The sequence below is a fragment of the Rhinolophus sinicus genome, linkage group LG14 (genome assembly GCF_036562045.2).
Source record: "Rhinolophus sinicus isolate RSC01 linkage group LG14, ASM3656204v1, whole genome shotgun sequence".
In the NCBI taxonomy this organism is placed as follows: domain Eukaryota; kingdom Metazoa; phylum Chordata; class Mammalia; order Chiroptera; family Rhinolophidae; genus Rhinolophus; species Rhinolophus sinicus.
In genome coordinates, this window is record NC_133763.1 from 34,161,308 (window position 1) to 34,182,359 (window position 21,052).

At 35.9% G+C, this 21,052-nt stretch overlaps 1 protein-coding gene across 2 annotated transcripts in view; it reads right to left on the reverse strand.

The window, feature by feature from the left end:
- The window catches only part of DPYD (dihydropyrimidine dehydrogenase), a 795,862-nt gene that overhangs the window by 585,640 nt on the left and 189,170 nt on the right, over nucleotides 1-21,052 (reverse strand). For both annotated transcript variants that reach the window (XM_019747023.2, XM_074319316.1), the window contains exons 6-7: nucleotides 11,772-11,968; nucleotides 1,182-1,263 (exon numbers count right to left, since the gene is read on the reverse strand). In XM_019747023.2, coding sequence (XP_019602582.2) covers nucleotides 1,182-1,263; nucleotides 11,772-11,968 — 279 coding nt within the window. The remainder of the gene's footprint in view (nucleotides 1-1,181; nucleotides 1,264-11,771; nucleotides 11,969-21,052) is intronic.

A 21,052-nucleotide genomic window follows, 5' to 3' on the forward strand; every position in this document is an offset into this window, starting at 1 on the left:
TTAGAAGTGCCTTAATTTCTAATTTATCTTCAATTGGTAGTAATGCCAAGTATATTAGTTTGAAGACTCAATAAATAATCATTTCCCTATTTAATGAGATTTGATTAAGAACTTGTACTCCAAATGAAAGACATTTAAATAACTTTTTAGAATATATTTTAATAAGTAGATAATCACCCTTAAATCATCTATTTCAAACATTATTTTTGAACACTGAGTTTTCATAAAGTTGTGCACATCTGTACTGTCTACTTGCTATAAGATTCTTTGTTTAGTGATTATGTGTAATTGTTTCACCACCAAACTACCGCCAAATAAAGCACAGTTAAAAGTGTAAAAGCATACAATATTGTTTTGAGTGTTTTCCCTTTTTATTGATTATTTTAATTTTTATTTCTAAATGCAACAGCCATGAGTAGTTTGTTAATTACTTTTCAAAATATCATTTGCATGTACTTACAGAATGTATTATGTAAACCACAGGATTTTATTAATCTATTGTGTTAGATTATGGAAAATTAACATTTTTGAAACCAAAATAGCAATATGTTCAAGGGAAGAGCCACAGTGCAATACTCTTAAATAATAGAAAAGAACAGAAATATATAAAGCTATATTCTGAAAGCACAATGTGTCAACTTTTTGACCATCTTTAAAAGAACACCACAATATTTATTTCACAAAACAATAAAAAAATACAAAGTCGTTGCTTTCTACCCCACTGATTTATTGCTTATGTTGAGAAAGGATTATCACATTAACACTACTGACATGATGCATATAATAATAAAATAAACCTCCGTAAGAAATTATGTTCCAAATTGTGAATTACGAATGTTTCAGAGTGCACACAACTTGCATGGAAAAAACATGATTAAAGAAACCAAATCCTTCTGTTAGCTGCACTGAACCCCTAAAGCAATTTAGGAATTTGTTTCTTACAGACAGTTAATCACATGCAGGCGTGCCAGATGAGAACTATTGATTGCCCTTTTCCAGGCTAGTGGCATTCAGACAGTAGACAGACAAATGCCCTAAGCAAGGAGAAGCATCTTTCTGCTTCTGCCTGGTGTAGCTTTTAATTGTTCTTTCCTAAAATATGTGACATTTTGCTGTTAAACTTTAGTGTAGAGCTTACTCCTTTCTCTTTAAACAATACACATGTTATGTTTTTCATTTACCTTTACACCAAGGTCCTTCATAAGCTCAATCTCAAAATTTACTACATCATATGGCAGCCGGAACTGAGGTATTTCAGAAGTACTGAAAAAAAAGAAAAAAAAGAAAAAGAAGAATTTGTGAAAAAATCACCAATGTTAAAAACTGCAACATGTCTTTCTGATCAATAATAAAGGACTAAGTGTCTCTTCTAAGGGTATTTTCATATCACATGAGTATGACGTCATCCAAACTTTTATATGCATGATTAAATATTACATGGGCTGCAGTAAAACCAGTAGAAACAGATGTGAAAATAAATATAAACAATGGAAAACAGTAAATAGAAAATTGCTCAAAAGCATTTCCAAAACTATTAAGTTTATTAAAGTATTTAGTTGATTTATCTACTGATAATTCCATAAGAAATTCGTAAGAAAACAAAATCTTAAAAAACTAAAATGGGTTGAAAGTATATCTTTTTAATACACATGTATACATACACATAGATACATACATACATACACATTCTATAAATACACTTCCAGCTTGTTCAAATTAAAATCTGTAACTTTAGATTACTATGTTTAGGATATTACAGGATTAGCTCCATGTGATCTATAGAATATTTTTGTAGTAAACCTATCTTTTTCTATGAAAAGAACAAGGATCCCCAAAGCATACAGTCATAAATAATATCAGTGCTCACTCTCTGCACTTAAAAAAAAGAGTCCTAAAATAGAATCATCTCAATAGTAGAACAGTTTAGAGTATTAAAGGTAAGCAAAAATAATTTTTCAATGCTTTATAGTAATAAAAAGACTATATTCATGAATATATAGCTATTCATAAATATAACAAAAAGACTACATTCATGAATACATAGAACATATAGCAATTCAAAGACTATATTCATGAATATATACCAATATATAGCATGGATTCATTTATCTATTTATTTAACAAGCATTTACAAATTGCGAGGTACAGTGTTAGCTGCCATGATTTGATGGTGAATTTTACCAAATTCCCACTTTTAATTACCTCTCATTCTAATAGAGAAAGCTCCAAAAAACAGCTGCTTATAGTGGATTATGGTACATGCAATGATACATGCAGGCCTTACATAGATCATTTTATAAAATAAACAAATAATTGTGGAAGATGAAGCTGCTGGACCATGCCGTGCAAAGTCTCCCAAAGTGTGTACGCAGACTTTTCATTCTTTGGTGGCTTAAGATCTTGATCATTCAATTAATTTCAATATGTCAAACAATCAGCAAGGCACCATGCTCAGTGCTATATAAAATGTAAAGTATTAAACAGAATAAAATCAAGGCCTTATTATACTAAAGAAGCTTTCCATCTGGTTAGAACATGAGATTATACATAAGAATGAATTTAGGCCTGGGTCAGCGATAAGAATGTCTTAAATATAGCTTGTGAACTCCAGCCACACTACCTCAGAAGTCATAATATCCAGGGCACCACAGATGGCTTGCCTTTGTAGGGTATCAGAATATTCTACCCCCCAAAAATACTACTTTGGCATAAGGATTATTTTGAGCTGAAGGCAACTGAGATGAAGCAGATACAAGGAAAAGCTCTCTGACCCCCCCACTATCTGCCTAAAAGCAGGACATAAATTTGCAAAGGTGTGTCTCCGTCTCCCTACCAGAAAGGGCAGACTCTTTATCACCAAGAGACAATTCTAGAAACTAATTAGCCCAGAGATGGGCACCAAGAGGAATCTAAACTGTAAAACTTAATAGCCCTTATCTTCTGTGAGTTTCCCCCATATACCTACTTTCCCACAGTGTGCTGCCTCTAAAAGCCCCCTTTTCCTTTGACTCGTCACTTTTTTTTCACAAATTTATTATTCTTTCTTAAGATGTTATATAAACCTCAAGTACTGAGCACCGCTTTGTGATTCATAACTCCCATGTGTGATGTGTGTGTACAATACATGTGTTAATAAACTCTGCTTTTCTTGTTAATCTGTTTTTTCTCATTTTATTTCATATGCCCAGCCAGTGAACCTAAGAGAGTAGAGAATATTTTTTTCCTCCCAAAATTTTCAAAGTTTAAGCAGAGAGATTCTTAAATATTATGGATTATATGTGGACACAGACACCCAGTTTTGGTAGGCATGGGGAGCTAAGGGAGAGAGATTGAAATGGACTAAAATTGGGATCTGAGGAAATTCCTGAAAGGTTAGACAGCAAAGCAAAGACAAGGGAATGCAAATAAAGAATTCCAGCCACATAAACCAATTGCATCAAAGGAAGGCTCTAAACACATCCAGGTACATTGTGAGCTGAGTACCTTCTCCTGACTAAGCCTTAACTTGGAATTTTTATGGGCTCTCAGTAGAAGTACACAGTATAGAAACAAAAACAAAAACAAACAAAAAAAAATGATTCTTGGCCAGGCTAATGGTCCTGATTTAAGAAACAGCTCTGAAAGAGCAGGCTGCAAGAAGCAGGAACAACTTTCTGTTGATGAAAAAGAAAAGAGGACATACCCTAACTAGCAGGAAGAAATCCAAGCAAGGAGGAAGTGTCACTTTGAAAGCTGAAGTAGGTGTCAGAGCAAACAGGATGCCAGGCTGCAAGGGTTTTAGCAGCTCTGCTTAGACCCTCCTACTGCCACAAGCACTGCAGCCAACACTTTACACAGTGATCAGCACATGTACCAAATGAATAAATGTATGAGAGTAACAGCTCTAAGCATCTCCTACAGAAAAGAAGTGAAAAATAAGATACTGAAAACTGCTGGTTAGATTTGGTCATAATCAAGTAGGCAGGGGGTAGCAAGGTGATTACTGAGTATTATAAATTTGGCAAATATATTGTTCACCAATGGTGAGGTCAGCAGACAGATGGGAGATATACGCACATACACAGTACAATGTGACAAGTGTAAAATATCAGTGTGAGCAAGAGTGTTTCAAAAGAGGGAAGACTTACTGTGAAATGTGACCAATGATCAGCTTTCAGATAAGTGAAGAAGAGGGGAAGCACTTGAGGATGGGGGAATGACAAGGAGGAGTAAGAGAAGGGGAGAGGGGTAAAGAGTGCATGCTGTTTACAGGAGATGGGAAATGGCACCGAGGGGTGCCAGGACATTTTAGCAGGAATACCACCAATATGGAATCAGACACCCTGGGTACCAGGTGAATTTCTCCTTGTTTCAGAGCTTTAAATGCCCTCAATATATGATGACTGCAACATTTTTATTCTCAGACCTAATTCAGGACCTTTAGAGTACCTTGGATATCTAACAAGTACCTCAAACTTATCATGGCCCAAACCTAACTTTGGTTCCTCCACCCCAACACTGCTCCTCAGACACATCCACTCTATGCATCGTTCAAGCCCCCAAATCCCTCATCATACTCAAACCCTTATCAGACTCAGACAATAAGGACTATATTGTTTTTAGACTATTCAAAAAGTTATAAAGCTGACTAAAATAAGCTAATTTTTTATTTATGAGCTGATAACTCTAAACAATGTCAGTGATATTATAGACATTGTTTCTCCCAAAATAAATCTTTGGTGGACCTAAATTCTTAATAATTACTATGGCTATTACTGAGTTTTAGTAATAGGTGTGTATAAGTTTTACTTTTTAATTTAAAAAAATATATTAAATTTATTGGGGTGACATTGGTTAGTAAAATTACGTAGCTTTGAAGTGTACAATTCTACAATACAGCATCTATTTATTGCATTGTGTGTTCACCATGCAGAGTCAGTTCTCCTTCCATCACCAGACATTCGACCCACTTTACCCTCTTCTACCACCACCTCTCCCCACTAACGCTCTGGTAACCACTAAACTGTTGTCTGTGTCTACGAGTTTCTGTTTCTTTCTTTGTTTGTTTGTCTTATTTGCTTGTTGCTTTCAGTTTTATATGCCACATATGAATGAAATCATATAGTTCTCAATTTTTTCTGTCCGACTTATTTTGCTTGGCATGATAATCTCAAAATCCCTCAATGTTGTCACAAATGGCAGTATTGCATTTTTTTTATAGCCAAGTAATATTCCATGGTATATACGTACCACATCTGCTTTCTCCAATCAACTATCAAAGGAGACTTTGGTTGTTTCCATGTCTTGGCCACAGTGAATAATGCTATATTGAACATAGAGGTACATATATCTTTATAGATAAATGTTTTCAGATTTTTTTGGGTAGTTACCCAGAAGAGGAATTGCTGGGTTGTATGGTAATACTATTTTTAATTTTTTCAGGAAACATCATACTGTTTTCCATAGTGACTATACCAATTTACAATCTCACCAGCAGTATATGAGTGTTCTTTTTGCTACACAACCTCTCCAACAATCGTTATTATTTGTCTTGTTGATAATAGCCATTCTAACAGATATGAGGTGGTAGCTCACCGTGGTTTTGATTTGCATTTCCTTAATGGCTAGTGAAATTGAGCATCTTTTCATATATCTGTGGGACATTTGTTTGTCTTCTTGGGAGAAGTGTCTGTTCAGGTCCTCTGCCCATTTTTTAATAGGATTGTTTGGGTTGTTGTTGCTGTTGCTGTTGTTGATTTATATGATTTCTTTATATATTTTGGATATTAGCCTCTTATTGGAGGTGTTGTTTGCAAATATCTTCTTCCATTCAGTTGATTGTCTCTTTGTTTTGCTGATGGTTTCTTTTGCTGTGCAGGAGCTTTTTAGTTTGATATAGACCCATTCATTTATTTTTGCTTTTACTTCCTTTGCCTTTGAGGTCAAATTCATAAAATCCTCTCGGAACCCAGAGTCCGTAAGTTTAGTACCTATGCTTTCTTCTATGCAATTTATTGTTTTAGGTCTTATGTTAAGGTTTTTGATCCATTTTGAGTTCATTTTGGTATCAGTGATAAATAGCAGCCTAGTTTCATTCTTTTGCATGTGACTTTCCAATATCAGCCTTAAATGACACATTAAACCAATGGACATAATTGACATTTACAGAACCTTTCATACCAGAACACCAGATTATACGTTCTTTTCTAGTGCACATGAACATTCTCAAAGATACACCAAATGCGACACAAAACTAGCCTCAGAAAATTTAAGAAGATTGAAATCATACCAAGCATATTCTCCAACCACAACACTTTGAAATTGGAGATCAACTGCAAAAAGAATGTGGGTAAAAAACAAACAAACAAACAAAAAAACCCCAGAAATATGAGATTAAACTACATGCTACTAAAGAACTACTGGGTCAAAGAAGAAATAAAAGGAGAGATCAAAAGATATATAGGAACAAATGAGAATGAAAATGCATCCTATCAAAATTGTTCGAATCTGCAAAAGCACTATTAAAGAAGGAAATTTATATCATTACAGGCCTATCTCAAGGAGCAAGAAAAATCGCAAATAAAACACCCTAACATTACATCTTAAAGAACTAGAAAAATAAGAACAAATGAAACCTAAAGTCAGCAGAAAGAAAGAAATCATACAAATTAGAGAAGAATTAAATGGAATAGAGAACAAAAAGACAATAGAAAAATTTAATGCAACCAAGAACTGGTTCTTGGAAAAGATTTATAAAATTGACAGACCCCTGGCTAGACGCACTAAAGAAAAAAGAAAAGACATTTCAAATAAACAAAATTAGAAATTAAAGAGGATAAGTTATGATGGATACCACAGAAATACAAAGGATCGTCCAAGAATATCATGTTTCCCCCAAAATAGGACCTGTCTGGTCCATCAGATCTAATGCGTCTTTTGGAGCAAAAATTAATATAAGACCAGGTCTTAGATAATATAATATAATATAATATAATATAATATAATATAATATAATATAATATAATAACAGACCTTATATTAATTTTTGCTCCAAACGACGCATTAGTGCTGATGGTCTGGCTAGGTCTTATTTTCGGGGAAACACAGTACTATGAATGACTATATGCCACCAAATTCAATAACCTAGAAGAAATGGGCAGTTTTAAGGATCATATAGCCTTCCTAGACTGAATCATGAAGAACTGGAAAATCTAAATAGACCGATCAACAGTAAAGAAATTGAAATAATCATCCAAAAACTCCCGGAAAGCAAAAGTCCAAGACCAGATGGCTTCACTAGTGAATTCTACCAAACATTCAAAGATGCTTTAATACCATCCTCCTCAAGCTCTTCCAAAATACTGAAGAAGAGGCAATACTTTCCAATTCATTTTATAAGGCCAACATGACCCTGATACCAGAACCTGGTAAGGATTCCACACACACACACACACACACACACACACTACAGACCAATATCTCTGATGAACACAGACACAAAAATCATAAACAAAAGACTAGCAAATCGAACACAACAGTATAAGTTTTAAATGGTCCCATATTTATTTCCCAATCTTTAATAAACATTGAGTCCTAAAAGGAAGTTAATATAGAGAACTCTAGTCAGAGTGCCCACTAGCACATGCTGATTCAGCTATAAGCATTCCTCATTCCAATTGCCCACAGACAGCATGTGTCTCTACCCCTGCAATATTACCTATTCCAATGTTTAAACAGTTTATTTGGAATTGATAACATGATGGCACATGAAGCAACATGAATTACTTCCATTCTGTAATTTAGCACTACTACAAAAAGTTTTTGTGTTTAAAATTTAAAATAGTATAAATTATATCTTTCATGTTGAACTTATTTTAAGTATTAATGTTTGTTTCATAGGAACAATTCAAAGTAGTTATTATTACTGATTATTATGATTCTTACTGAAAGTAACTCTAGTGTATAGACTAGTGGGTAAGCATGTTAAAAATAATCTTCTACAGTGCTCGCTTCGGCAGTACATATTCTAAAAAAAATAATAATTTATTCCAGACATAAAATGTAAGGTATACCATTAAAATGCCATTTTTAAAACCCCCTAGTGTATTTGTCATTACCTGACATATTCTATATTTGCTTTATTATTTGTTTATTGTCTGCCTCCCCATCACTAGAGTATAAGCCCCGTAAGAAAGGCAGTTTGATTTGTTTACTTTTGTAGCTCTAGTGTTTGAGATAATGACTAGTACACAATAGCAGATCAATAGATATTGAAGGAAGGAAGAAAGAAGGCTTTTTGTGCCAAGCCAGATCCTTTGTCTCTGAGGTTATAGGTGTTATTGATAGATTTCAAGTAAAAGAGTGATGTAATAAGATTTGGAAACTACAAAGAAAATGGATTTAAAAAGACAAATCAGAAAGCAGAGAACCATTTGGAGGTTACTTCAGTGATAAGGAAGTGAGATGTTAAAGACATCAGAGATAAAGAGATGAGAAGATATTTTTTAAAAACATTCACAAAATATAAATGGCCAAGATACTGAAGAGTAGTATAGATGATACCCATGGGTTCTGGTGATGCCATCCCCAGAGAAAGCAAACTCAGGAAGAGGATCAATATTGGTTTGGTGAAGTGTATAGAGGAAATATCCAGGATTTCAGTGTTGACCAGGATAGAGAGAGAGGTCAGGACCGATATAGATTTTAACAATTTGCATATTGGTGTTAATTGAAACCATGAAAGTAAATGGGATTACCCATAAGACTGAATGGGGAGAAAAGGGATAAAAGAACAGAAAATGGAATTTGATTGGAATGATTATTTCCCCAGTTCATGGTGCTTATAAAAACACTTTTATTCTCCTATCTGTGCTCTTTTAACAATCTAAAGTTTTGAAAGAAGTTTTTTTCTTGTGGCAACCATAAATCTTTTAGTACAGTCAGTGGAATGCCAGATAACCTGAAAAAAAATCATCTATCTTTCATGTTCATGTTTCTTTCATGTAAATGGAATTTACTTACTAACAACACCCTTCAATTGTTTTTAAAGCACAATTCTCATACTTTGATAGAGCTTTGCTTACATTTATTATGGTACAGGTACCAGACTTTCAATTTGTGTTGCATCATACATGTTGTCAAAAAAATTTCCTATGGTATAACTATTTCACCTAAACCCCATTTCTCTTTATTGTCAATCAATATGAAATGCAATAAACATAGTGAAAACATTGTAACATCTGAAATAGCTAAAGCAAAGGACAGCATTGCTCTGACTATTCCACCTAACAAAAATGCCATAATTCGTATTAATTTTATAGGTAAAAGACAAAATATATATATATATATATATATATATATATATATATATATATATTAAGTATATATATATATATATACTTAAAGCCTCTTAACACCATCTTTATTTATCTTTGCAGCAAGCCATTTAACCATTTTAAACTCATGTCCTGAAAAATGAAGCCATAGTTGGAGGAAAGCAAAACTTTTTATGAATTTATTGCAGCATCAAAAATAATCAATTGCTTGTGTTCAATAAAATAGGGACTAAGTCCTGTATATCTTTCACCAACTCTAGTGATTTTTTAAAAAGTAGTTGGGATCTTAATTTACCAGGCATAAAAGAATCTATTTGGATGCAGAGGAAAAGGAAAGATAAAGGAAAAGGAAAGATAAAACTTGACATCACCTCTTCAAGCAATTGATTTCAAATACAAAGCTAATTTAATCTTTTTTAGCCACTTTGAAGATACAAGGGAATGAGAGACATCTGTAAGTGAGAAAATGAATTAACAGAAAAGTGTTGTGGTTGTAATTCTAACTAAATTCCAGTGTCCATTTTTATAATGTTGTCACATTTCATATCGTCCCTAGGGACTGGGAGGATTCAAAGGCAAAGGAAAGAAAATAAATCAGAAAATAATTTTGAAAAAAATAACATGTTTGGGCATTAATCCAGAGGAATCTGTCCCAGTGTCCCACTAAAAGTGTTCAGCAAATATATAAAAACACAAGTTTAGTGCCAATTTGTATGATTTAGAAATGTCTATCCTGCATTTGAGTTAAAAAGAGAAAAAGATGCTAACAACCATAAGTCTTCTACCAAAATTGTCAACAGAGAATAATTCACAAACAGGCCTTGTTCCATTTTAGGCTTCTTGTGAAAATGCAATTAAGGGGCAAAAAGATTTTTCCTAGCCTACTACTAATACAACAATTAAGTTCTATTTTTCAAAGTAGCTCACATATTCGTTGATGTGTATAATTGAAAAAAATGTGCAATGCTTATACATATGTTGCTAATAGATTGCGTTTTTCTTAATTAATAAAGCTGTAGTAAAATGCCATTGAAAAAGATAGTCTAAATAATTCCAGCAAAACAATATATTAGGTACTTTACTTTCCATGAAAATTATAAAATATGTGAAATCTCTTAAAACTCATAGTGGTGAAACATCAATACAGAAAAATATTTATTTCTGGACAATCAGATTACTTTTTCTTCAGTTTATGCTTTCTATGCTCTTGTATGAGTATTCCTATTATGTGATATATTTGCTTGGTAATTCAAATAGTTTTATATTAATGCAAGCTTATCTTGGATTTAGCATATTGACCTATAAATATGTCAATAAATGTATAAATCTCAATATTGTGATTTGACCAATATTGAGATTTATACATTTATTGGCATATTTATAGGTGTCATAAAATGTCAAAAACATAAGCACAAATTTTATTCATAACTTGATTAAATTTGTTCTCTGTGATTATTAAATACAGAAATGTGTTGTTTAAATAATAATTCAGTAGCCATCAAAACTTAAATGTTAAGTATAGCAACAGATACTAATGTTGCAACAGATGCAAAATGGTTATATTTTATAATCCATGATTTTCTGATGCATGATGACACATTTAGGGAAAATAACAATAAATTGAGTAATATTATTAACTTATTGTCCGAATACTTTCTCATTTATACATCAAATGTTTTAAGCAATATCTACTCCCTATTTATAATAAATTTTATTTCTTTATGATCGTAAATGTAATATATGTTACTATAGTATTCCATGTATTTTAAACAAACTCCATCTAATTTCTAAGCTTGGTTTAAATATCTGAAAGTTGCTGATACAAAGTGAACATTTTCCTTTCAATATATTACTCTCCATGGAAATAAAAGACTCCATGACTAAATCTTGGTTTACACAAATAATACTGGTTAATATCAAACATTATTTTTGATATTTATGGCATTTATGAGTTAAACTGCATAAATGTACATTAAAATGAAACATGTTTAGTAGACTTTGGCATAATCAAATATGAAACTAAGAGACTGTAAACCGAACGTACGTGAGCAGGACAACATATCTGTTACACAACAAATGAATCATCCAAGATTCTGCAGAGCTAGGTTTTCCCCTATGTCCAATTTTCATTATTTTTAGATATATCTCTATTACAGGAAAAATTCACAGGGATGAAATAAGTTTTCATATGATTGGTTCCTCTATCCATAAATTAATTTGCTGAGATTTCTCTTAAAGTCACAGAACTAGACAGAGACATTTTAAAGTAAATAGAGCTTAAAGCCAACTGCAAATCAAAGTGAATAATAAAATCAAAATTTGAGCATTTGAAAAAAGAACATTTAAAATACCATCTGTGTGCCTGAAGTTCCTATATAATAATGAACCAACAATATTCGTAACTGTTTTACCCCATCATTTTTGATACTATAAACATGAAATAAATGCAGACATTACCTTAAACCACCAACGTATTCTTGTTTTTCAAATATGGTGATGTCAGAGTAGCCTAATCGAGCCAAAAAGGTAGCACAACTTATACTTGCAGGCCCAGCACCAAAAAGAGCAATCTTTGCGGAATAGACGTCAGGCATTTTTTCTGGGGGAGGTAGAGAAGGATTTCTGATTTGTGGTATATTCATTGCTTTGAACACCTATGGAGAAATCAATTGTCATGGTTAAAAAATTTAAACTAATTTTTACATCCTCAAACATTTTTTTTTAAATACTTGTTTTTATTCAACCTTAGAATCTCTGTGTTACTTCAGTTTAAAGTTTTTAGATGCGTAACAGTGAGCATGAGAAGAGAAGCAGAGCCTTATATTAAATCAACTTAAAAAAAGTTGTTGAGAGTCAGTACCTTCAGTATAAAAGTCTCTGAGTTAATATTATCTGTTTAACCCTATTTAGTTAAGCAAAATGGAAATCGAAATATGTAGTGAAGTTGATCTCTAGTCCCATCTAAATTGTTATATAAAAGAATATTTATAATGTCAGCCATCATTTTGGGAAACACAGACATTACATATTTACACAGACATATGATAATTTGTGACAGTTTATACTACTAAAAATCATCTTTTGAGCTAACGGGACTAGAATATAAAGATATCAGAAGGGTTCCAAATTCTATTTTATCTACTGTGTTGTAAAATATATCATTGTTTAAAACTATCTGTCATGCGGGAGACCCTGCTCGCTGCGCCATTTGTCGCGCAGGGCGGCCTGCAGGTCCCGCTCCCCATACAAGAACGCAGGATATGGTGAGGCCAAAAAGGAACACCCACGGAGCCATAGGTAGGGGAGTCATACCACTACGGTCTCACTGGAGGCTGGGTTCACTGGACATGCGACCTGCTGTCCGTTTTGTCTGCAACCCACTGACGACTCTCTTTCACTCTCCTCCACTCTCCTCTCCTCTCCTCCGTAGCCGCAGCAGTTATATTGGCGGCTAATTGGCTAACTGGCTACAGCTGACGGCCAATCAGCCACAGCTGATGGCCATCTACTACCCGAGCCAGCACTCCTCCACGTGAGGCCGAGAGCCTGTAAACTACTTTCTGGGGCTCTGCCCCCACACTATCCTTGTCAAATATTTCTATTTCATTTTTTTTATAAAACATAAGCACATGCTGTAACAGCAAATTCAGAAAAAATAGTGATTAAACTATTGCACCTATCCAGTATATGGGCAAAAACAAACTCATGATCTAAAAAGTCTCTTGTAATTATAATGTTTCTATAATTGTATACATTTGGTAATTTTGGAGAACATGTAATCTTGCATAGGTATGGTACACATATCATAATTGTTGAAACAATACTGACATTATTATTAACAGAAGATCATAGTTTATATTAGAAGTCTTTATTTGAGTTTTGTCAAATGCATAATGTCGTGTATCCACTGTTACAGTATCATATAGAATAATTTCAGTACACTAAAAATGCCCTATGCTTCACCTATCCATCCCTCCTCACTCCCCACCCCCACTCCAAAACCTGAAAACCACTGAGCTTGTTGCAGTATTGATTGTTTTGTCTTTTCCAGATTGTCATATAATTGGAATCATATAGTATGTATTTGCAGACTGGCTTCTTTCACTTAGCAATATGCAATTAAATCCCAAATGTTTTAGGCCTTTACCTCAAATATATTTTTTTAATGTTTCAACTGCGTAAGTGTTTATAGTAGAAATAAGCAGTACATTTTCAGTAGTAATATGACACACTTGTAAGTTGTATAAGGTCAAGTAAGATGACAAGTTATATTGACTATCTTTTTCTCAATCTTTAAAATTCCTTTCTAGGGTGGCACCTCCTATACGAAGCATTCCTAGGTTGTTTTCCTTATACCCACTTCTAGGTCAAGTTAAGGGCTCTTCCTCTGAGTTTCTGTAGCATACTTTGCATGCCTCTAACATACATATCTGTGTTTCACATTTCCATGTTAGTCAGTAGGACGTTAGTTCCTTGAGTCAGATAGTATGTCATATATTAACACACAGGCACATATAACTTAATAACATGTTTTAGGTATTTTTAAAAACATGTTATCATTGTACTACTAGCAGTTAGCACTATCCTGGCACACAGTACACATTCAGTAACTATATGTTGATATCCGCTTCTGGTTTTGATAGCTTAGCATTTGAAGCATAACATTTCAAAAGTCTGTTGGAATCATTGGAGAACTACTGAAGTAAGTCAGACTAGTGGGACCAAGACGTCATGGAAAAAGGACGAGCAGAGAAGTGACAGTTTAGGAGTTACTTTTACCCTGAGGAAATCAACCGCTTATTAGCAGAGGGAGGAAAACTAAGAATCTGGTAGAGGACCACAGCTCAGAAGAGACAACCAGAAGATTTTGGCTATCTTTCAGGATTAGAGATGGACAGGTTTTGGGGACTGTAAGAGGCGAGAAACCAGATGCAGAGCAAAGTGCAGAAAAGTAAGCTTAATTCTTGAACTGTATGAAACAAAAGGCTAAGAATTTAAACACAAAGTCTCTGTAGAGAAAAGCTTTCTATGCTCAGATCGTCCAGAGGAAACAAAAAGCAGAGTGCAGGAGTAGCTAAAGAAGGAAGAGCCATAGTAAACAATACAGCACACAGCTGGAACTTGTGGAGGGCAACACTCTCCAAGTGGGGAAAACCAGAGACAGAGAAGCAGCCCAGCCAGAATCAGCTCAACCCGTTTTCAAAGAAGGTGATTAGTCCTCACTGTATCTATCTACTAAGTGATAGAGTAAACCTTCTGTGGAAGGTAAATCAACCACAGCATCTACAATTTTCACACACAACACCTGTGTTTTGATCAAAAAGCCCAGGCCTGCCAACAACTAAAAACTAAAAACTCCCAAGAATTAAGAAAACAGAAAGAGATGTATATATAATCTAACAAGTATAGTTATCAAACATAGACTGCAGAATAACTATAGTGGACATGTTAAATAATATATAATAAGAATGTGCATTTCTAGTCAAGATGGTGCAGTAGGTAAATGCTGTGCTTACCTTCTCTCACAACCACATCAAAATGAGAACTAAACTACAAAACAACGATCGTTGAGAATCACCTAAAATCTTGCTGAACTGAAGCCCTACAACTACCGGTAAGTATTTGCAGAAGAAGCTGCCTCAAGGCTGGTAGGAGGGCCAGAGACGCAGAACGGGCTGGTCCCACACCCGCATGTGACCGTTAAAAGTCAGGAGGGATATTTTGGCTGCACAGGTCCCCCCAGAGGAGGGAGGGATTGTGGGGACAGACTTCCAAAGAGCAGTTTCCAGGCTCTCAGCCTCACATGGAAAGGTGCTGGCTCAGTTATTACATGACCATCAGCTGTAATCAGATGGCCATCCACTTTGGCTGGGTGGCCATCAGCTGTTACCGGTTAGCCATTAGCCACTAATATAACTGCCATGGCTACGCTACGGGGTTGGTTGGTTGGTTGGCAGAGAAGTGGATGGGGGATTGCAGTTAGCAAGTGGGGTTAGCAAATGCGATCGGCGGATTGCGGATCGTGTGGACCTTACTTCCTGTGTCTCAGCCGACAGCCAGCGAGACTGGAGTGCAGGAAGAACCCCTGTTGGGGTACTGATGGATGTTTGCTTTTCTGTCTCGACCAGCCGCCATGGAGAATATAGTGGTATGACTCTCCTATCGGTGGCTCCATTGTTGTTCTTTTTTGGCCTCACCATATCCTGTGTTCTTGTGCAGGGAGCAGGAGCTGAGACCCTCCATGGCAGGGGTCCCAGCTCCTCCCGCGACCAGGGTTCCAGTGCTGGGGAGAGAAGTCCCATAGTTTCTGGCTGTGAAAACCAGCAGAGATTGTGAGTGAGATGGCGGAGGGCAGCTGCACTCCCAGGTGCTCCTGTTAAAGCGACCATGCAAAGACTCACTGACAGAATCACTGGCTCTGAGTTCCAGCACTGGGACAGCAGTTGAAGAGGCAGCAGGGACATATGGTGGGGAAGTAGTTGTCTAGTTTCATAATGGGGGCTATAGGAGGAGCTTTCTTCTGGATGGAGGAACTGGCAGAAGCCACTGTTTCTTTCTTGAGTCCTCCGCCTTTCCGGTGTATAGACACGGGCAGCCACTATATCTCAGTGTCCACATTTGTTCACCATGCCCTGGTGATTCAAGACCCCACCCCACCCAAATTTCAGGCAAACCCAAGCCGCTTCTGGTGGCTTTTTCCTACAAAACGCCTGTCCTAGCTCATGCCGTAGACTTTCTTAGGGTCTCTTAGAGGTTCACGGAATCCAGAGAAGCAGCATCTGGCTTGAGTGTGTCCTGTACCTCTGGCTGAGCAGCCCAAAGCCCAGCATTGGCAGCAGCCAGCCTTGGTTCACAGCTTGGCCTCTCAAGGTTCTTCCAAGCACAGCATGAGTGGTGGACATCTGTGGATTACTTTGTGGCTTTTGCCCAGTGGCCCTGGGTAGAGTACTGGCTGTGGCTGAACTTGACCTGTAGTACATCCCCTCACAGGTGGCCCTGGGGCTGGCAACCCTAGTGGCCAGCTTGGAAACAAGCTGGAGCATCACCCAGCTGCCTCAAAGAATGACACATTGTGGGGACAGAGCCCCAGAGAGCAGTTTCCAGGCTCTCGGCCTCACATGCAAAGGTGCTGGTTCGGGTAGTAGATGGCCGTCAGCTGTAACCAGTTAGCCAATTAGCCACTGATATAACTGCTGTGGCTGCGCTAGTTGGTCAGTTGGTTGGTTTGCAGGCAGAGAAGTGGACAGCAGGTTACAGGTTGTATGGATCCAGCCTCCAATGAGACTATAGTAGTATGACTCCCCTACCTATGGCTCCGTGGGTGTTCCTTTTTGGCTTAGGCATATCCTGCGTTCTTATGTGGGGAGCGGGAGCAGAGACCCCGCAGGCCGCCTCGCATGATAAATGGTGCAGCAAGCAGGGTCTCCCGCACGACACACAACCAAGGGGGATATTGGGCAGGCACGTGAGCCCTGCTGATGCAGATCCTGCCCTGTAGGATCAGCCCCTGCACAACAACTCTTCCACTGTAGCCACGGCCAGTCCTCACAACCAATGAGCCCAAGGGTCAATCCCTTCGATTGATGTGCAAATTGCAACCAAGGCTCAACTACAAGAGAAGGGCATACACAACCCACACAAGGGACACACCTGAAATGCATGGCTCAAATAACTAGGAAGACTGTGCCACTGAGCCCCACAGCACACATACTACATAAGGCCACTCTACTAAGACTGGGAGACATAGTAGCCCTACCTAATACATAGAAACATACACCAGGAGGCAGCCAAAATGGGGGGACAAAGAAACATGTCCCAAATAAAAGAACAGAATAAAACTCTGGAAAAAGAACTAAACAAAGTGGAGACAAGTGATCTACCAGATGCAGTTCCAAACACTGGTTATAAGGATGCTCAGTGATCTCAGGGAGAACTTCAACAAAGAGATAGAAAACATAAAAGTGGAGATAGAAAATATGAACAGTCAGAAATAAAGAATACATTAATGGAAATGAAGAATACATTAAAGGAAATCAACAGTAGATTAGGTGAAGCAGAGGATCCAACCAGTGATATAGAGGATAAGGTAGCAGAAAACATCCAATCAGAACACCAGAAACAAAAGAATCCAAAACATTGAGGAGAGTTTAAAGGGCCTCTTGGACAACATCAAGCGTACCAACACTGGGATCACAGGGGTACCAGAAGGAGAATAAGGAGCAAGGCATTAAAACCTATTTGAAGAAATAATGACAGAAAATTTTCCTAACCTGGTGAAGGAACTAGATACATAAGCTCAGGAAGCACAGAGAGTCCCAAACGAGATGAATCCAAAAAGGCCAAGATCAAGAAACATCAAAATTAAAAGGTTAAAAATAGAGAGACTCTTAAAAGCAGCAAGAGAAAAAGCAATTTAGTTATCTATAAGGGAGCTCTCAGAACACTGTCAGATGATTTCTCAACAGAAACTTTGCAGGCCAGAACAGATTGGCAGGAAAGATTCAAAGTAATGAAAAGCAAGGACCTACAACCAAGATTGCTCTACCCAGTAAAGCTATCATTTAGAATCAAAGGACAGATAAAGAGCTTCCCAGAGAAGAAAAAGCTAAATGAGTTCCTCACCACCAAACCAGTATTACAAGGAATCTTAGAGGGACTTATTTAAGATGGAAAAAAAATAAAAAATATGAGTAATAAAATGGCAATAACCACCTACCAATCAACAATTACTTTTAATGTAAATGGATTAAATGTTCCAATCAAAAGATAGGGGAACTGAATTGATTAAAAAAAAAGCAAGACCCTTACATATGCTGCCTATAGGAGACTCACTTCAGATCAAAAGACACATATAGAAAGTAAAGGTATGGGAAAGATAATTCATGAAAATGGAAACAAACATAAAAAATGTGGGGTAGCAATACTTATACAACACAAAATAGACTTTAAACAAAGACTATATCAAGAGACAAAGAAGGACCTAGTAATCCCACTTTTCTATATTTATCCAAACAAACTCAAAATGCTACTTCAAGGGGACGTGCTCTTCCATATGTTCATTGCAGCATTATATACATAAGCCAAGATATGAAGGCAACCTGGGTGTCCCTGACTGGATGAATGCATAAAGAAATGCTACATATATACAATGGAATTTTACTCAGCCACAAAAAAGAACGAAATCTTGTTATCTGTGACAACATAGATGGACCTAGAGGTATTGTGCTGAATGTAATTAGTCCGATAGTGAAAGACAAATGTCATATGTCTTAAAAGACTTATATGTGGGATCTAAAGAATAAAATAAACAAACAAATGAAACAGAAATAAACTCATAAATACAGAGAACATTTTGATGGTTACCACATGGTAGTGAGATTTGGGGTGAGTGAGAAGGAAAGGGATTAAGAAGTACAAATTGGTTGTTACACAGTAGTCATGGGGATGTAGGATATAGCATAAGGAATATAGTCAATAATATTGTAATAACTGTATGGTGTCAGATGGGTACTAGATCGATGGGGTGATAGATGGGAGGGGGGTTATGGGCAGGGTAAAAAAGGTGAAGGGATTAAGAAATACAAATTGGTAGTTACAAAATAGTCATGAGGATGTAAATTGTAGGGAATATAATCAATAATATGGTAATAACTATGTATAGTGCCAAGTGGTACTAGTTAGGGGAATCACTTCCTATATTATATAAATGTCTAACCACTATGCTGAATACCTTAAACAAATGTAAATTAATAGTAAATGTAAACTCTAATTTGAAAAATTAAAAAACGGGGAAAAGATAAAGAAGAATAAGAGGTTCAAAGTTCCAGATATAAAACAAAAAGTCTTGGGGATGTAACATACAGCATAGGAAATACAGTCAATAATACTGTGATAGTGTGGTGCAGTGTTAGATGGTTGGTGGACTTATCATGGTGATCACTTCTTTAGCATAGGGAATATCATCAATAATGTGGTAATAATTCTGTATAATGCCATGTGGGTACTGTTGAATAACTATGATGTACACCTGAAACTAATATGATATTGTATGTTAGCTATATTTTAATAAAAGTCTTTTTAGAAAAAGACTGTGAACTTCCCTAGGAAACTGTAACTTGTTAAAAAAGAAATTTAACAAAAGAAAACAGTGTAAACTTAAAATTAAAAACTAAATTAAAGTATTTAAAAGCAGATTGGACAGGTGAGTACAAAGAGACTAATGAACTGAAGATGGGTCAGTAAAATTTATCTAGGCCAAAGTGTGGAAAGCACAAAATGGAACATGAGACAAAAAGAACAAAATAAGAGATCTAATGTATGCATAACTGAAATTGTAAAAGGAGAAGACAGAATGAAGCATATGAAATATTTGAAAAGAGATACACCAAGAATTTCTCCAAACTAATGAAAGACATCAAAGCACAAATTAAAGAAGTTTTAAAACCAATTTAAAGAAACTTATACACATCAGAGTAAAAGTGCTGTAACCAAAGTAAGAAAAATAAAGCACTGAAAACAACCACAGAATAAAGACACAGTCCTGTCAGTAAGCAGCATAAAATCTGAGATCCTTCCTCTCAAAAGGACCGATGGAAGTTAGAAGGCAATAAAAAGATATTTTTTTAAATTCCAGTTTATTGGGGTGACAGAAAAAGTTGAGAACCATATGACTTCACTGATATGTGGGCTATAAACTCGAAACAACAAAGGAACAAGACCAACAAATGAAGAAACAAAAACTCATAAACACAGGCAATAGTTTAGTGGTTACCAGAAGGTAAGGGGGGAAAGGGTTGGTAGCTAAGAGTAAAGGGGATCAAATATATGGTAATGGAAAGACAACTAACTCTGGGTGGTGAACACACAACGTGATGTATAGATGATGTATTACAGAATTGTATACCTGAAACCTAGGTAACTCTACTGACTATAAAATGGTATTTTTTTATGGTTTATAGAAATTTATTTAAATTGATAGTTGTTTGATCTTCTATCCCATGAGCATCCATCCATCCAGCTGTCTTTCAACAGGTCAGCTGTATGATTGCCATCATATGCTACTGGACACATTGTATCCGTGCACAGCATGCTCGGGGTGCAGATTTTGGAAAACTTTTATGTAAAGGTGTGAAGAGTTGTGTTGGCTACAGGCCTGGAGCAAAGAGTTTTGAAGCAAAGGCAGACCTGTTCTGAAGATTTCAAGGGCATTTATGATGGCAGTCATACAGATGGTATTTTTGAGCAATGAAAGAAAGTAACTTCTATCTAGAATTTTTCTCAGAAGGAAAACATTCTTCAAATGTAAAGGTGAAATAAACACATTTGCAAAAAATATTTGTTGGCAACAGTAAAATAAATATTGAAAAGTATTCCCAATATGTATTCCCCCACAATAGTAAGAAAGCCAATACTATGAGTACAAAGTATGAGCACATACTAAGTGCTGGGCTTTATGCTAAGTCTCTTAGATGATCTTACTTAGTCGTCAGTAGTCCTGTTTTGAGGTTACAAATATAAATTCCACTTCCCAGATGAGGAAACTGTTGCCCAGTTCACATACTAAGGATTTTATTCCAAGTCTGACTTCAAATCTGACTCCAAATCTGACTTCAGGATCTGACTTCAAATCCTGAACTTTTAAACACTGTTGCTGTTAATTTTTTAGAGTGATTTTCAATAGGAAATCACTATATACATAAAATATTTCAATAGGGAATGTATAACCAAAAAAAGTATTA